Below are 19,344 nucleotides of genomic sequence, written 5' to 3'. Positions count from 1 at the left end.
TTTTCATCACAAAACAAGAGCTGTTACTTCCAAGGTCCAGAATACATAAAGTCCCAAAAGGAGACTTTGTGCCATTTCAATTTTATGTTGCAAACAAAGCTGGCATTCTGGCAAGAAGACAAAATGATTATATGGCTTACAAAGGGGATGATCTGAAATAGAAAAACAGGATCGGAAAACTATGCAATTGTTGCTCTGAAAAAAAGGAAAAAGCCAAGAAACAGTTGCCCCTTACTGGCCAGCAACCACATGAAAATCTTACTTATAACAATTTCTTCTTTAACTTCCTTTATTTACAGTATTTCCAGAGAAAATAAACAACCCCTAACATTCAAATTTTATTTTGGAGAAAGGGAAAAAAAGGATAAATACATTTTAATCTAAACGCACGCATGCACACACGCACACACACACACACACACACACACACACACACATACATATGAGGAAGCTGAAATGCCATCACTTCAAGGCTTTTTTTTTTAAAAAAAGATAGATTTAAAGATAGGCAAGGTTGGAAGAATTTATTTAGTCCTGACTTTTGTTTGATGCATTAGAAAAGTGATAACAGCCAAAATGTGCAGTTGAAAGAGACATTTGGTTAAAAAAAAAATATGGCCAGTACATATTGTTTACTTGGCTGTGATAAGTCAAGGTATCCTTTGGATCAGGGGTGTCAAACTTAATTTCATTGAGGGCCGCATCAGCATTGCGGTTGCCCTCAGAGGGCCGGGTGGGTGTGGCCAGGGTGGGTGTGGCCTACTGGGTGGGCGTGGCTAGAGTGTGTATGGCCTACTGGGTGGGCGTGGCCAGCTCTACATCGTTCGCATCAAGGGTGCCTATGGGGGCCTGGGCAGGAGTGGGACAGATCTGGAGGTCTCTGGCAGAAGGAGGGTCTCTGGGCCAGGGCCAAGGCAGTGGGGGCCGTTCCCTCACTGTTTCCAGGATGGCTTCGCGGGCCGCATGAAACCACTTCGCGAGCCGGATCCGGCCCCCGGGCCTTGTGTTTGACATGTCTGCTTTGGATTATTTCATCCTGGTTATCCATTGTGCATAATTGTTTTGATACTTGTGTTGTTGTTTGCCATCCAGAGTCATCTTTATTCAGTTCACTTCAAAAGAAGAAAATGTTTTTCTATTCTATAGCATTCTAGGACTACAGTGAAATTCCCTTCAGGGAAAAAAATAATACCTATTTTCCCTGAACTACCAACTTTTACTGTTTCTGTCCCTTTTCTTCTTTCAGTACAATGTTAAAGGTATTGGTAGAAAGAGAATTATTGAGAGGTAAACTGACATTATAAATATCAAAGTTCATAAAGGAGTAAGAAGAAAAAGTAGCTGTTAAAAATCAAGTTTATATTCCATAGGGAAATTTTCCTGTATAGTACCTTCAAAAATAACAGTTCAGTTTTTAGTCTGCTTATGTTTTAAGGACTTTTTTTTAAAATAAAAAAAAGAAAGTGTTATATATGTGGAAGAAGAATTCTTACCTTAAAAGGACATTCTTTCTTCTCAACATAAATATAAGTTTGGCATTCAGTTGAGGAATTGTGTCCTTTTCTTCATCATTAGAGAATAATAAAGAGTTTACTCCAAATTCTGGCTGGGGAATTATGGGAGTTGAAGTCCACACATCTTAAGGGTCCCTATTTTGAAAAAAACACTACCTGAGAACAAGGGCTACAGAGCAAAACAAAGCAAAACCTTACTCTTAAGATTATATTGCTTCATGTAATCTATTTGTAGGGACGTGGTGGCTCAGTGGGTTAGGATGCTCAGCTTGTCGATCAGAAGTTTGGCAGGTCGAATCCTGAGTGCCGCGTAACATAATGAGCGCCTGTTACTCGTCCCAGCTTCTGCCAACCTAGCAGTTCGAAAGCACGTAAAAATGCAAGTAGAAAAATAGGGACCACTACGGTGGGAAGGTAACAGCGTTCCGTGCGCCTTTGGCGTCTAGTCATGCCGGCCACATGACCACGGAGACGTCCTCGGACAAGCGCTGGCTCTTCGGCTTTCAAACGGAGATGAGCACCGGCCCCTAGAGTAAGAAACGACTAGCACGCATGTGCAGGGGAACCTTTACCTTTACCTTTAATCTATTTGTAATGCTGCCCAATTTTTGGGAGAGCATTCCCTAAAAGAATTGAGGGACCCAATGTCTTTTGGAATGGGCTTTGCTGTTAGTTCATTTTGATTAATAATTTGTTTTATTTAGTGGTATTAGTTTTGTTATTTTAATTACATTAAATGCATTGATTTTATTCTTGCTTTGTTGTTAAGTAGTTAGAGACATTGATGGTTCATGACAGACTAAGTTAATAACAACAATAGCAATAGCAATAATAATAAATAATAAATGACTTTCATCTACTGCTGCCAATGCATGTGCTACGGTCAGTTGCATCAGGTCTTGGTCAAAGTGATTAAGTGGCTTGTAGATTGCAGAGTAAAGGTTTCTTCTAATTTTTACATATGAAATAATAGTTGGGTTTCCATACTGTCTCATTTTAAGTAACAGGTTAAAACATTCTTGTTCAAATGCACCTCGGAAGAATTAGGCTTCCTTTCAAATGGATCTTAAATACTCAACATTGTTTTTATTGTTTAGTTTATTATTTGAACTTATGTTTATTGAGTGTTATTTTTAATATTTTTTGTGCATCCTTTTGGGCTACGTCAGATAATAAGAAAAATAATGTCATCCATGGTACTTGAGCTGACTGATCACCAATACCCGTAAGTATAAGTAATAGAAAAAAGCTTAGTGCCTTATTCTTATGTAGGTCAGTTTAAAAAGCAGTCACATTTTACATGTTATTGTACTGCCATCTAGTGATTGAATTAAATATATATTTTTTTGTCTTCAAGATCAGTATTTTTATGACTCACCTGTCTAATTATGGCAATGATCGATTGGGTTTATACACCTTTGTCAATCTGGCCAATTTTGTTCAAAGCTGGACCAACTTAAAGCTGCAAACTCTACCTCCATTTCAACTGGCTCAGAAATACTTTGAACTCTTTCCAGAGCAAAAGGACCCACTCTGGCAGGTAAGACATGCACTGCAAGAGTCCTGTCGTTTTACCCCGGTATAAATTTTAAATTTAGCATATGTAATCAAAATATTATGGATGGAAAGTATATAATGTGTACATGATAAAAAAATGAGGTGTTTTCTCTGCTTTGTTTTTTATTCCTATTAATGCTGATGTAGCTTTTACCTGGATCAATGTTAATAGTAATAATATTGAAAACATGAAAACATAATATGGAAAAAATGCTATAGTATTCTCTGGTCACATCAGTCAGAATAGAGCTGAATGGGACCTTGGAGGTCTTCTAGTCCAACCCCCTGCTCAAGCAGAAAGCCTTAGATCAGCGGCCCCACCTTTTGGGCACCAGGGACCGTTTCCATAGAGAGAGGTTTTCTGCAGACCAGACCAGAGAGGGCATGGTTTTATGTGCTGCCTCCATCCCGCAGATGGGGCTTCGCTTGTAGCCCAATTTGTGGGATGCCGTGGACCAGTGCTGGTCTCCTAGCCATTCCAGACAAGTGGCTGTCCACCCTTCTTAAAAGCCTCCAGTGATGGAGCATGCACAATTTCTGAAGGCCAGCTGTTGCACTGGTTAATTGTTCTCACTGTCAGGAAGTTTCTCCGTAATTCCAAGTTGCTTCTCTCCTTGATAAGTTTCCATCCATTGTTTCTTGTCTTACATTCTTGGAAAATAAATTGAGCCCCCCCCCTCTTCTTTGTGTCAGCCCCTCAAATACTGGAATATTGCTATCATGTCACCCCTAGTCCTTCTTAATCATAATAAGAAACAATTTGCCTTATACAAAGTATTTGAGCTAGAGAAATCTTCATGCATAAAGAAGAATAAAGCAGTAAAGAAAACTATTGGAATGTATTTCTTCGGTCTTCTAAAATATACACAGTCCAGATACTTTGACCTTGCTACTATTAGATGACTTGGCCAAAAATGGAAGTTCTAACATATCTAAAAGTGCACTTTCCAAAAGGCTCTCAAATCTTCTGTTTAAATCAAAGCTTTAAATATTAAATTTTAATATTTAATACCTTAAATATTAAGAAAATATCATGTAACTCAGTGGGATATTCATGAATAATCATGTAAGAAAGATAATATTAAGCCATAAATTATTCTACTATCTTAATCAAAATAAGACATGGACTATATTTAGAGTAGGATAAAATAAGCTCATCAATTAATTGTAAAGGAATAATATTATTAATAGCAATATTCATTTTTTTATTTTTCCTAGATCAGGGCTTTTCAACCTTTACACCCATTGTACCACTTTTAGGATATGGCAAAATCCGAGGACCACCAGTCGCCTAGCAAGGTGTCAAAAATTTGATGACCCAAAAAAAAAGGAAAAAAGTGATGAAGTACAGAGAGTCCTCGACATACAACAGTTCGCTTAGTGACTGTTCAAAGTTACAATGGCACTGAAAAAAGTGCCCAAGCCACAGCCGAGCAAGACACCTGCCTGCCCACCCAGCGGCGCTTTTCCTCCTGTCCATGTTTTTCATTGTTGTGAGCATTTCTGTTGAGGATTGGCAGTAAGGGTATGGGGGGGGGGGGTGTTTGGTTTTTATTTCCCCCCCCTGCTGGGTGGTTGCAGCAGGTTTTGGTCACTTCACATGACCCTGGGAACACTGACCGTCCTAAATATGAATCAGTTGCCAAGCATCTGAATGTAAATCACAAGACCCTGGAGATGCTGCAACATTCCAGCTGATCGGCGCTTTTTCTGGGCTCAGCAGAAGCACCAGGATCAGTGCTGACCTCCAGCTGGAGCCTGGCGCTGATCCTGGCGCTTCCGCTGAGCCCTGACAGCCCTGCAGCTCCAGCCGTCTCTCGCTCAGGCTTGTGTGGTGCTGCCACTGGTTCAGCTCATTCCCCTCCCCTGCTACCACTTTTCTAGGATGGTCACGTACCACCTGCCAGGTGCCCATGTACCACGGGTGGTACCCGTACCACTGGTTGAAAAGCCCTGTCTTAGATTAATAAGTTAAGACTTGTTTTTCACTAGATGTATTTGGCTTCTGTATTTTCTTCACTACAGCTAAACAGTTGTTTAATGTTGCATAGATCAGTGCTAAAAAACCGAAAACCTAATATAAGATCGCTTTTTCTCTCAATTTAGAATCCTTGTGATGACAAACGACATAGAGATATCTGGTCTAAAGAAAAAACTTGTGATCGTTTACCAAAATTCCTGGTTATTGGACCACAAAAAACTGGTAAAAACTTTATATAGGGTGTGATTCAAGAACAGAAGCATGTGGCCTGGGATCTGATGCCAATATCTTTTTTCAGATTGTCATAATTCCATCTCTCAAGACATGTAAAGCCAAGATGTTTGGACTTTTTATTATTATTATTTCAGTTGGAATGGGGGCAGCAAACTCTCATTGGATCCCCAATGGATCCTGAAACTCCAGTAGATTCTGGTCATGCCTTCTTTGGGGAGTGGCATGCACGGTATTTTATTTATTTTATTTATTTTAATTCCATTTATATCCCGCCATTCTCCGAAGACTCAGGGCAGCTTACAAGCTTAGCAGTAGCCTTCATTCTATGTATAGGCCTGCTTATTAGGGCTTTCACACACACCCCAAGCGACATTATTACAAAGTCAGCTTAATTGCCCCCAACAATCTGGGTCCTCATTTTACCTACCTTGGGAGGATGGAAGGCTGAGTCAACCTTGAGCCTGGTGGGATGCGAACCTGCAATAATTGCAGGCAGCTGGTGTTACTTAAGGACCTGCTTCTCAAGCAAAAGCTATGAGTCTAAGAGGACTTTCAAATTCTGTACCAGCTCAACCAGAAAGAGAACCTCAACCAGAGTCAAAAATGACATATTTCCAGAGCCTGGGGTGGAGGCAAAAAGCCAAAAGCCTTGGTGGAGCAGTGGGCTAATGCCTCCTTAAGTAACACCAGCTGCCTGCAATTAGTGCAGGTTCGAGTCCCACCAGGCTCAAGGTTGACTCAGCCTTCCATCCTTCCGAGGTAGGTAAAATGAGGACCCAGATTGTTGGGGGCAATTAAGCTGACTTTGTAATAATGCCGCTTGGGGGTGTGTGTGAAAGCCCTAATAACCAGGCATATACATAGAATGAAGGCTACTGCTAAGCTTGTAAGCCGCCCTGAGTCTTCGGAGAAGGGTGGGATATAAATGGAATTAAAATAAAAAAATGCTTCAGGGTTGAGTGTTGTCCTTTTGTTTTCATGCCAAACCCAAAAGTTTCCTTTTAGTGACTTTGCAATGTTTTAGACAAAAGCATGAAAGCAATTCATCTTGATTCCTTTTCCCATGTAGATGCTGCTTGAATAAAAGTCAAAGAAAGCTGTTTGTTTTTTCTTTGTTTTTCTTTAAAATACTTTGCAAGATTCGAACCACAGATCCAGATTGGATCTTGCAACATTATCCTGGGACTCATATTTGCTGCCTTCCTACTTTGTTTTGCTTTCTACTTTGTTTTATTTGCTAGTGTAAATGCGATGCTTACTAAAGGAGCTGTTTAACTCGACATGAAATAAGGATCTGATTGACAAAGTGCAGAAGTTTCATTTCAACTCTTGGACTGTTACTCTTTTTTGCAGGCACAACGGCGTTATATTTGTTCCTGATTATGCATCCTTCCATCATTAGTAACTCCCCCAGCCCCAAAACCTTTGAGGAGGTACAGTTCTTTAATAGAAATAACTACCACAGGGGGATTGATTGGTAAGATGGGCTACTAGTATGACTCTAAATCATTCTGTATTATGCACAATACGAAAAAAAAACCATGCCGTATCTAATGTGTGCAACTTAGTATGAACTTTTACAATTCTTCTAAAAATTCTGTCGGTATAAGGTAGTCCTCAGCAGCAAGTATAATTTTTCCTGTTTTTGCTTGGAAATTGGAATCTATATATGCAGTGAATTGCATTAATTCTGCAAGGACTCGAAAATTAATTAAAAAGTCAGCTGCATATTATTGTGGTATAAATGCAAATATCTAAGCAGTCAAAAGTCTGGGTTTCCATTAAAAAAAATGAAACATTTTTTTATTTACTGAAGCAATATATTGAAAAAGGAGTGAAAAGTCTTACAGTTTTCATAGAAATTTCTAAGCACTTCCACAATTTCAGATAAATATTTTCTATATGTACTGCGGTATATAAGGGACGCGGTGGCTCAGTGGGTTAGGACGCTGAGCTTGTCGATCAGAAGGTCGGCGGTTTGGCGGGTCGAATCCCGAGTGCCGCGTAACAGAGTGAGCACCTGTTACTCGTCCCAGCTTCTGCCAACCTAGCAGTTTGAAAGCACGTAAAAATGCAAGTAGAAAAATAGGGACCCCTACGGTGGGAAGGTAACAGCGTCCCGTGAGCCTTTGGCGTCTAGTCATGCCGGCCACATGACCACGGAGACGTCCTCAGACAAGCGCTGGCTCTTTGGCTTTGAAACGGAGATGAGCACCGGCCCCTAGAGTCGGAAACGACTAGCACGCATGTGCGGGGGAACCTTTACCTTTACCTTACTGTGGTATATGGTATTCCAACTTCATGGGTCAACATCTCATTTCTTTTTAAATGAACGTACTTGAAACTAGCTTAACCAACCCATTTCTTTTTCCTCCTTTCTGAAACTTCCACACCTTCCCTACACAAAGTAATGTTCACTGAAATCAGTGCACTTACCTACTGGAAAATGGAAAGTGACTTATAGCTTAATAGTATTTCAAACAAATTACTTTTTATTATGCCAAGTCCGCTAACATACATAAGTCATATTTCTACAAGTCCCATAAAATGAAAATAGAAAGTGTTACTAAAAAAGATACTTTAAATTTTTCATTTTGAAGACCAATTCTGTACCGTGGACTTCTAACTTTTAACAAGGGTAGTGGCCAAGACAATATGTAAGTACTATTTGAATCAATGCCAAGAGCCCTGAAAACAAATGGAAATTTGGGTTGTATCACTTCACAGCTGCAATATATGTTACTCATTCTAACTAGTTTTGTAAGATGTCAAAAGTTCCAAGCAGATTTTTATATGATGTAAAACCCCTCGCTGTTTCTTTGTCATAAAGATGACAGAGATACTGCTGAATCTGACCAGTTTAAATGTAACTCAAACCAAATCACATCCAAATCTCCTTTTCTAAAGTTAACTTAAGATGTAATGTTTTCTGTTTAGAAAATACAATTGGGTAGAGAACTACAAAGTTGAAAAATCACTTGACAATGTTCTATTTATAATTGGTTTCACATATGTACAAGGTAGTAAGGGCCTTGGTGGAGCAGTGGGCTAATGCCTCCTTAAGTAACACCAGCTGCCTGCAGTTAGTGCAGGTTCGCATCCCACCAGGCTCAAGGTTGACTCAGCCTTCCATCCTTCCGAGGTAGGTAAAATGAGGACCCAGATTGTTGGGGGCAATAAGCTGGCTTTGTAATAATGCTGCTTGGGGGGGGGTGAAAGCCCTAATAAGCAGGCATATACATAGAAATTATTATTATTATTATTATTATTATTATTATTATTATTATTATTATTATTATTATTATTATTATTTTATGAAGGCTATTGCTAAGCACATTGATTTGTGCTTTAGATTGTAAGCCGCCCTGAGTCTTCGGAGAAGGGCGGGCTATAAATGGGATTAAAAAAAATGATATGCTTTGCTAGAAAAATAGCTTTATTAGGCCCAGCATATAATGCTGTACTAAAATATTTTTCATGTTTTGTAGGTATATGGAATTCTTTCCTACACCATCCAATGTAACCACTGATTTTCTCTTTGAGAAGAGTGCTAATTATTTTCATTCTGAAGAAGCTCCTAAACGAACTGCTTCTTTAATTCCTAAGGCAAAAATCATAACTATTCTCATTGATCCATCAGATCGAGCATATTCCTGGTACCAGGTATAAATTTTAACAAAATATATTATATATGTGTATGCATGATAAATTATGATAGTTTGCTTCTGTTATTCATTGCATGCCATAATGATAATCATAAGTATGGATCATTATTGACAAGTCCATAATTGATAGACTTAAAAACTGTCAATCAAAGCTTTTTGATCCCTTCTTTAATTGTAATTCAGATGTTTATTGGGCAGAAAGTCATCTCACTGAGAACTGACTGCTACAATTTAAGAATAAACATACTCAGCAAACAGAAGCCAACAATTTTTTTCAAAACATCAAGCAAGAGAAAGCGTCATTGCTAAAACAGAAAATATAACTGCTGTTTTGCTAAGATTCTGTCAAACAATAAAACGTCTTTTCAAATGAAATAATCAGATTGTTCGTTTTCAATTTTTTAATTTTTTTATTCAAGAGTTGAAATACAAAAAAACAACCAGGATCCATCTTCCAGGTTGTTATGCTTAAAAACATTGAAACAAACATTATAAGTATTCCATTTTACATACTTTTGCTTCCGTACTTTTTTATACTGGTTAATCTAACCCACGGGTGTCAAACTTAATTTCATTGAGGGCCGCATCAGCATTGCGGTTGCCCTCAGGGGACTGGGTGGGTATGGCCTGGGTGGGCGTGGCCTACTGGGTGGGCGTGGCCAGCTCTACATCATTCGCATCAAGGGTGCCTATGGGGGCCTGGGCAGGACTGGGACAGATCTGAGGGTCTCTGGCAGGAGGAGGGTCTCTGGGCCAGGGCCAAGGGAGCGGGGGCCGTTCACTCACTGTTTCCAGGATGGCTTCGCAGGCCGCATGTAACCACTTCACGGGCCGGATCCAGCCCCCGGGCCTTGTGTTTGACATGTCTGATCTAACCCTTGTTAGTATTAAATCCAGCAAAATGCTTGCTTTGTATTTGGCCTTGAATCAAGGAGGTACAGTAGCTGCGTGGAAGGTGAATAGTCAGAAATGAAGAAGCAGTTCTATGTTCTGAACTTGAACTAACTTTGCCTTGCATTTGACACATCCGTACATTTGTTTTTCAGCACCAAAGATTTCATAAAGATCCAGCCGCTCTAAAATTTTCCTTTTATCAAGTGATCACTGCAGGACATCGTGCTTCTCCAGAACTTAAGATCCTGCAGAAGAAATGTCTGATACCAGGATGGTTTGCCATTCACATAGAAAGATGGCTAACTTATTTTCCCTCTTATCAGGTAAACAGTATTTATTATGTCTCAGACTATGCAGAATGTAATGAGTAGGTAGCATTTTTAGTGCTCGCAATTTTTTTGTTTTTGTTTTTTTTTCTGGGCCAGAGCAATAGATTGCCTCAGCGAAACTTCACCTGCAAATTGTTTTACTAAGTGATGCCAGCCTGCATTCCAGGGCCTGCAGCTGAACTAAAGATGGCCCACCCTGTTGTGATTCAGGGTCAGCCTGTGGGTTCGGCAGTTGGGTCGGACGACTCAGAGGAAAAGGGGAGTATTGAAGAGCTTGCTGAGGGGGTTGGAGCGCTTGCTGATGAGAGCCCTCAGCCAGGCCCCTCCCACCTGGTCACAACGGAGACCGAGCTGTGTGAGCCTGACAGCGTGGATGAAGATGACCCACAGCTGGCCCTGTTCAAGGACGCCCGACGCAGGAGGCAGTCAATCAGGAGTAAACAGAGGAAGGCAATGGGGCACCTCGGAAGGAGGCAGAGAGAAGCCACGCCCTGAACTGTATAAAAGGGGAATGCGTGGGAGGGCTGGTTTGCTGAAGGCAACCGCTTGGATAGTTCCTGTTTCATAGCTCCTGTTTCATGGTTCGTGTCTTGTTTTGCTCTGTTTTATGTTAATAAATTTGGCAGGCTTATTTCCAGCCTCTTGCCGTTTGTAAAGGGGTTGTCCCTGCCTTTTCTGCAGGGCCGGTAGGAGGCTGGTACAGAACACGCCCATGCTGCATCCATTCCCTTTGTTATTCATTTTACTCTATTATGTGGGATATTCATGAATTTGTATCTGAGTGTAGATTGTCCAAAACCTGAATAGTATGCCCTTGTACAACCTGTATGTTTCTTGGCCTGACGAGACTCAATTTTCCTTCTCTCTCTTAAAGAATGCTTTCTGCTTATGTAATCCTTTTGAAATTCTAGCTGTTTCAAGCAGGACCAGCTTAATGAGGTTTCATGCTTTAGGCCACTACTAGTAATTCTTCATTGCTGTCATCCTATAGCCGTGGCGGTGAACCTATGGTACGTGTGCCACAGGTGGCACACAGAGCCCTCTCTGTGGGCACACGTGCCGTCGCCCCAGTCCTAGGCGTTCAGCTGGGTTTTATAAAACCTTTTCGCTTTAGGCCTCCGCCACCGTGTGCAAAAAAAAAAAGAATCAATCAATCAATTTCAACTTCTCATCGGGGGGAAAAAAAGGTCTTGCAAGGTTGGAATTGATTGATTGAACTTTTTAGTTCCATCCAGTCTGCCATTACCACAGCAGCCATGCCCACCCAATGGGCCATGCCCACCCAATTGGCCACACCCGCCCAATGGGCCCCACCCACCTGACCCACGATGATACATAAGTGGGTTTTAGGTTGCAGTTTGGGTACTCAGTCTCTAAAAGTTTTGCCATCACTGTCCTATAGCATCCACCAAAGACAGCATCTGGTTCACATGGTACATATTCCACTGTCTGCTAACTAGCGCAGAAAATGATGCTTGATCCCTCAGCTGTCCCAAATCTTAACTACAGTTGTTTTAGATACTAGACAAAGCTACTCAATCATATTCAAGAAAGTCCAGTTGCCTTTTGAAAAGTACCTTTAGACTCAACCGTATTGCAAAGGGAGTATGTTACAGGCCCAGACAACTGAGTTTCCCATTATGCCTCTAACAATAAGTGTCCCCTCCATGACTGATAATCTGTAATTTATTTATTTACTTAGTGTATGGCATCTACAGAGGTTATGCAATCACTGATGTACAAATTCAGCTTAAATAAAACATCAGCAAATATGTGTGTGTATGTGTGTGTGTGTAGGTCTTGGCGTATTCGAGTCTTTTCCCATGTAAGATTGAGAGTGTCTTGGCGACGTTTCGACGAGGTCCCACTCGTCATCTTCAGGCTGGTGTCTTCGGCTTCGTGCTTGTGCAAGCAAAGCGTGATCGGAGCTGCCATCTCTCTATAAATATTGGTGGGGGTGCTGGCTTTGTTGCTGTAAGCGGGTTGTTTGGCTGTGTTGTTACATCTTGATTGGTTGATGGGGTTATTGTTTGTTGGATTAGTCGGCTCTTTTGTAACATCCTGTGTGGCTGAGGTGTTAGCTGTTAGCTGTGTGCCCATTAGTCTCTTGTGTTGTAACGACTTGGATAATGGGCTGTGTGATGACATCCTGAGCTCTAAATATAAATAAAAGATGTGGCCAATACAATATATTAAATTAAAATAAAATCATAATGAAATCATTATAATATGGAGCCATAGAATTGCCATAGGATAGATGTTATAATTCAATATCTAAGGAAGTTAACCATCTAACTGCTTCTGGTGTAGTTGCCATGAGATCATTCCAGGTGCCTTGAAATTTCCTGAGGAGAGTTTGTTCTGGAGCACCACAGTTGCATTGCGGATTCTCTGCCCTCCCCCCTAAGCTTTGCCTTAGTTCTGGCATGTCCTGTCCTGATTCTATTCAGGTGGCTCCATATTTTTCAAGGCAACCACATTCCTGGAAATGGATTTGTTGGATCTGTGTTATTTGTCTGATTGTGATTATTAAAAGTTGCCCATCTTAATCACCATTCTTCATCTAGATCGTAAGACTGTGATGTGTTATCCCAAATTGGATTCCTAGACTTAAGCCTGGTGAAAGGTAGTGAGTCTAATATTTTACGCATTGGAAGATAAGCATATTTTTTATAGTTTGCCATTTTGAAACTTGCATATACATTTTTCAAGGTAAATCACATTTAATTTCTTACTAATCGATTTGGTTTCTCTGGAAACCTCATTTTATTTCTCAATCACTAGTGGTATATCAAGCAGTTTCCAATTCGGATCAATTTCATGTAATGAAATCAACATTGATGAAATGTCAACTCATTAAAATTGATGACAAATATGAATGGATTTAAACCTTATTCAATTTGTACATCCCTTCCTTTCTAAAACTGTACTTCACGTACATGAAAAAATGAGCTTCAAGTTGCTGTTTATAAAATCTTGAATACAGAATTAATTATTGTTATTTTTTCTTTCTTTCTTTGCAGTTACTAATTATTGATGGACAGCAGTTGAGAAATGACCCAGCTATAGTAATGGAAGAAGTGCAGAGGTTTTTGGGAGTTACTCCTCATTATAATTATTCAGAAGCTTTAACGTGAGTTACGTTGTTGATTTAACATATTATATACAATTAAATTGTACAGAATAAATAAAGCAATTCATACAATTATAATTTGGCTTGATAAATCAAAATATGCATAAATATTTTATACCTTCATATAAGCTATGTTTGAATCAGGCAGTCTATAATTAATGCTTATTTTTCTAAGCTAAGAAATTGGGGTTACAAGATTTGGAAGAAATGGTAAACTATGATTAGAAATATTCTTTTTTACTTCTACAAAAAGAATATAAAAGAGCAATGTACATGGATACACATACAAAGGAATACACGCCTTGGTCAAATATCCTATTTAAAAGCCATAATATAATTGTTTATTTCTTCTCTCTAAAATATTTTTTTAAACCCTTTTTCTCAAAAAGTTATACTTCTAACATTTCTCTTAGAAGTACATTCCCAAAGAAACAATTAATATATCAATCAATGAATGAAACATTATTACGATTAATAACAAGCATATTATTAATTTGATAATATCAGCATTATATTTTGGGATTTGCTCAAATACTACTCCATTAAACCAGAAGAACACTAGCAACTATTCACCACTGTTGAATTTCCTTAAATCTTCCTTTAAAATGAATATAGTGAAGTATTTCAGAGTGGCCAGAAGCTGAGACAAAGGAAGGACTGCATCCAGTAAACTGGTTCTGCCTTTTAAACTGGCAGACAGAATGATAAGCCTTTTTTCCACTCATTTTTCCGCTTACGACAAAAGATTTTTCATCCAAAAGCAAGAAGAACGAAAACTCATCTTCTTTTCTTTCATAGAAAAACACAGTGCGAACATCATTCCCGTGGCATCCAGTGTGTCTGTAATAAAAAAATTGCACACAGAGAACATTTGAACTTAAACCATTTATTCACTAGACCTTAAAAAAGAGATTGATAACCTTGCTCTGTGTCTTTGTATGGGATCTTAATATCTGTTCTCATAAGAAACACTCAGAATAATATGGTGTTCATTCCTAGCTCTGTTTCGTGCCTCTGAGTCAACTCTCCTTTTGCTTGTTTGTTTTGTTGTGGCATGTATAGCAAGTTGCCTTTAGTTACTGAGAGATAAAGTTGATTGTCGGCAAAAGAAAAAATGGATCAAATTCACTTCTAGAGCAGTTCTTCAGTTTCCTACTTCTTTTACTCCAGAGTGCTTAGCCTGAAATACTGTGAACTGCATCTAAAGCAAAGTGCTTGTCTTTCTTTCTTGGGCAAAACAATTTGTTAAAATATTTCCATTTAAAAGAACTCATTTTTTTTCAAAAGCTCTTATTTCATTCCAGCACTCTTACTTTTTTGAATTATTTTAGCCTTGGATATTCTTATTTCAGTTAATAAGCTGTCAAATAACCAACCAATTTTGCTGAAACCAATGACACCAAATGTGGTGCACGTTTGTTACAAATATAATCCGTACAATGAGGTAGTGTAAACCTAGAATATACAGCAGGGGTGTCAAACTCAATTTCATTGAGGGCCACATCAGCATTGAGGTTGCCCATGGGGGGGCGGGTGTGTGTGGCCTGGGTGGGCGTGGCCTACTGGGTGGGCGTGGCTGGAGTGCGTATGGCCTACTGGGTGGGCATGGCCAGCTCTACATCATTCGTGTCAAGTGTGCCTATGGGGGCCTGGGCAGGAGTGGGACAGATCTGAGGGTCTCTGGCAGAAGGAGATGGGACCAGGGAAGTTCCAAGGCATGGTCCACCGGAGGAGCCTCACTGTTCCTCTCAGGCCATTGGGGGGGGCTGGACGGTGGCATGGAGGTCAAATGCCTAGCCCAGCCCTCAAGCACCCATGGCATAAGCCCAGCCCCACTTCCCCAAGGGGGTGCCCACCTGCATTTACCTCCTCCTCAAGGCTGATGCTGCTATGTTTGCTCTCCTTAGCCAGGTTGCTCATGATGGGTACGAGGGCAAAATCAAGAGGGAGGCCCATTCCCTCTCCATGTGAGGAGACCTGGCTTTGTATCCAAAGCTTCCTTAGCAATAGGGAGACCCCTCCCAGCATAGTCCAGGAGGAGGGGGCAAGGAGATGGTGAAAGGGCAGGAGGGCAGGACTAAGGTAGGACTTCCCTCAGACCTTCCCTCTCCTTCCTTCCTTCCAAAGAACAGAGTGGTGGGAAAATATTTGAGATGAGGGAGGGAGAAAAACAGGCAAGAAACACAGCTGGGGAAGTGTCATCCTTCGTGAGGAATGAAGAAATGCACCACTGTTTGGAAATGGCCAGCACATGGCCCTCGTCTACTTCATATACCCAGCTTGGTGGGCTCTATGGGAGGGGATGCCATGAGCAGCGTGAGAGTCGATGTTACCTGCGCAATGCTGCCCAGCCCCTAGCCTGCCCGGTTTTGGCAGGTAGCGGGGCGCTCTATTCACAGTGCCGAGAGGCTGAGCCGGGTGCCATGAATTTGAAAAGAAGCACAATGCTGCCCAACCCCTAGCCTGCCCAAAGTAGGCAGGGCCATGTGCTGGCCACTTCCAGGCAATGGTGCATTTCTTCATTCCTCACAAAGGGTGATACCTCCCCAGCATGCGCCGAGGGGGCAGTGCCGACATGGCACGGGCCGGTCCCTCGCTGTTTCCAGATGGCCTTGTGGAGCTAAGACTGAATGTATTTCAGACATGTCAAACACAAGGCCCGGGGGCCAGATCCGGCCCGCGAACTGGTTTCATGTGGCCCGCAAACCCATCCTGGAAACAGTGAGGGAACGGCCCCCACTGCCTTGGCCCTGGCCCAGAGACCCTCCTTTTGCCAGAGACCCTCAGATCTGTCCCACTCCTGCCCAGGCCCCCATAGGCACCCTTGATGCGAACGATGCAGAGCTGGCCACGCCCACCCAGTAGGCCACGCCCACCCTACCCATACCCACCCGGCCCCTTGAGGGCAACCACAATGCTGATGCGGCCCTCAATGAAATTGAGTTTGACACCTATGGCATAGATGACCACCACAAAATTGTACATTGGCTCTTGGCCAGCCTGGGCTTGGGCCAAGACAGCAGGGGCCATTCCCTTACTGTTTCCAGGATGGCTTCGCGGGCCACATGAAACCACTTTGCGGGCCGCATCTGGCCCCGGGGCCTTGTATTTGACATGTCTGATATACAGTGATCTCCTAAGCATCCCACTGTTGTGTTTGTGAGGAGGCAGAGACAATGTATTAGTTATTTCTTTCAAGAAATATGCTGATTATTGACTTAGTACAATATGCAAACCAAGCCAATATTGCATATGATATCAAATCCTATGTTGGCATTGAGCATGATAATCGTTGTTATATATTATCAATAGACTAACAAGATAATCATTGATACATATGCATAAATGTGAACATTAGGAAAATTTTATGCATCACAACCTGTAAATTATGTATAGAAGATAGAAATACATAAAATCAATCCCCATGTGTGTTTTTAATGCTTTACAATCTAATTTTCTTGACTTGGAAAATCCTGACATGGTCTGCCAAACTTTTTGATTAAGAAACCTTAAAATATATGCTCTATAACTTTGCATATATTCTTTATAACTCTGTTACACTGTGCCAAATTGGAAGAATAGTGAGTCAGATTGTCATTCTGTCTTGGCCTTACAAGAACTTTCTATCCATTCTATCTTGGAGATTCTAGATATCAGATCCCAGATACCATACCTGAAATGTGAAAAAACATATGCTCAATCATTAAGGTATAGATTTATCTTGTATTTTGTCTCATTCGATTTCTCTTGTGAGTGATAGTCTTTTTCCTGCTCTCCTACTTCCCAGGTGTGGGGGAAATAGCTGATACCAGGAGAATAAAGAAGTCAGACAAACCATCTTTTCTGTTCCTTCTGTCAATGTATTCTGGACCTCCATTAAAAATATGAATGAGGAGTAATAACAATGTCGTTCCTATAGGACAGAAAAGATAGTAGCTGGCTGAATTACTGGCTGCAGTCATGTTAATTCCATCTGGAGGTCAAAGAGTAGGCTTAAGGTTATGCAGACAAGGCAATAAGGGTTGACTGTCATTTGCCTAACTAGGAAATGAAAGCATTAATTGGGTTTAAATGTAGTATATGTTTCAGGTTTGACTCACACAAAGGTTTTTGGTGTCAACTTCTGGAAGAAGGAAAAACAAAATGTCTTGGAAAGAGCAAAGGAAGAAAATACCCTCCAATGGACTCTGAGGTAAACCCTTATTTTAGATGTACAATGGATAAGGTCCACTACACTGACATACAACAAATTTTGTGAGGAAAAACTTTGCCCTTTAAATTTGTGGCACTTAAAAATGTGTTGCTGGTACTGGATTGTGCCCATTTAGGACACAATCACATATGGATTGTCATTAAACATTACTTAGCATTTAGCAGAAATAATTAATTTTATCTGATCTTGCTTGCTAATCGTGCATAATCTGCTCCCATTCCACTGAGGCTGATTGCCTCTATATTTATTTTGAGGAAAAATGAAGAATATTCAAAGAAACAGAATCTTATGTGCCAATCTGTAAGTTAAGAGGCTTTCCTATAACCCAGAAAGTCAAATCATTCAGTGTTAAAATATATTAGCTGGACTAGCTGAAAAGTTGTGCTGAGAATAATTATTGATTTCATGCATTTATTTCATTCATTTCATGCCACAACCCCACAAGATGCTCAGCAGATTTAATATACATTTAACACATTCATACTAAAGAACATTAACAGAACTATTTCAAAAATAGGTTGAAAATCACTGATCAGTTGTTTAGGGAGGGGAAATACTAAGCCTGCATTTTATGCTTCTTGAGCTTATAAGTCAAGTGTAATATTTTACAAAGGACACAAATATGCAACCTAGATACTGAAATTAAAAGGGAAATCATGTATACTTTCTCATCTTTCTTCCTGGTATGCAATCTCTGCTAGATGGATAAGAATATTTGTATGTTCATTAGTCATCTATTAATATTTATATATTTTTCAAATGCAAATAAGTGAAAAGGTAGAAGTATAAATAAGGCTACTGCATTATTTCACTAAATAAAATGTCAGCTTTTGTATCCCATCAGTGCAGGGTTTTTCTGTCAAGCTACTACAGAGACCACAATGTGGAATTATCAAAGCTTCTACACAAATTGGGACAACCACTACCATCGTGGCTGAGACAGGAGTTGCAAAAAGTGAGATAGCACAAGGACTCTTCTCGACTTAAAATACAAACAAATACAAAGTTTCCAGGAAACTTTATCAGAACTAAAGCTCTTCAAACAGAAACAAAAGATTGAGATATGTGTGTTATACTGGCAAGGATATGTGTGTTATACTGGATACTAAAAAATTATATGCATTTATCTCTTAACAGTACATGGGTTTCATAACAATAGAAGGATACATGGATGTAGCACAAAGCTTAATCTGTCATGACCTTCAGCTCTGTCATAAATATGAAAATGCATCATGTAACTCCTATTCAATGCAATAGGGTTGGTAAATGGATTATTCTTAGAGACCACCCTGTACATGTAGTATCAAGCAGCAGGTTTCAAATGTTTGGGTTAAATTTCAAGAGAGGATCTATATAATGATTCAAAAACAGAACAAATATTTACAATTTTATATAGTTTATTCCTATCACTTTAATAATATTGTATGTCTCTCTCTGTGTCTGTCATGTTGGTTTTGTAAATTACCTCCTCTGCTCAGTTTTAAAATAGTTGAATTACAATGGTGACTTTTTAAAAAGGTGACAAAATGCCAAGCTTACTCCCACGTCACAGTTCTGGTTTCAAAACATAGAACCAGATTTTTAAATCAGTGAATGTGGAGTAAAAATAGATATTATTTTAAAAAGTAAGGATTCCTCCCAATTGGCCTAAATTCTGGGAATAACATCAACACAATAAAGAAGCAATTTGCCATTGTCTTCTTCCAGAACTCTTTTGGAAACTCCTCAGTCCAACTCATGGTTCTGGCATTTACTGGTTGCTTCCATCTAAGTTTGACACTACTTAGCTATTGAGATCGAGAATGAGTAATGTTAGGAGGTAAG

At 40.1% G+C, this 19,344-nt stretch overlaps 1 protein-coding gene across 1 annotated transcript in view; it reads left to right on the top strand.

Annotated features, from left to right (window-relative positions):
• Positions 1–18,518, top strand: part of LOC310643152 (bifunctional heparan sulfate N-deacetylase/N-sulfotransferase 3) — an 83,574-nt gene extending 65,056 nt beyond the window's left edge. Inside the window, exons 7-14 of the mRNA XM_083367248.1 lie at positions 2,872–3,054; positions 5,178–5,274; positions 6,640–6,763; positions 8,775–8,949; positions 9,998–10,168; positions 13,198–13,307; positions 17,397–17,499; positions 18,365–18,518. Coding sequence (XP_083223374.1) covers positions 2,872–3,054; positions 5,178–5,274; positions 6,640–6,763; positions 8,775–8,949; positions 9,998–10,168; positions 13,198–13,307; positions 17,397–17,499; positions 18,365–18,484 — 1,083 coding nt within the window. The 3' untranslated portion in view covers positions 18,485–18,518. The remainder of the gene's footprint in view (positions 1–2,871; positions 3,055–5,177; positions 5,275–6,639; positions 6,764–8,774; positions 8,950–9,997; positions 10,169–13,197; positions 13,308–17,396; positions 17,500–18,364) is intronic.
• Positions 18,519–19,344: the final 826 nt, after the last annotated feature.

This window comes from Vipera ursinii (genome assembly GCF_947247035.1).
Source record: "Vipera ursinii genome assembly, chromosome: 7".
Taxonomy (NCBI): domain Eukaryota; kingdom Metazoa; phylum Chordata; class Lepidosauria; order Squamata; family Viperidae; genus Vipera; species Vipera ursinii.
This window is presented reverse-complemented; position numbering and strand designations above follow the sequence as displayed.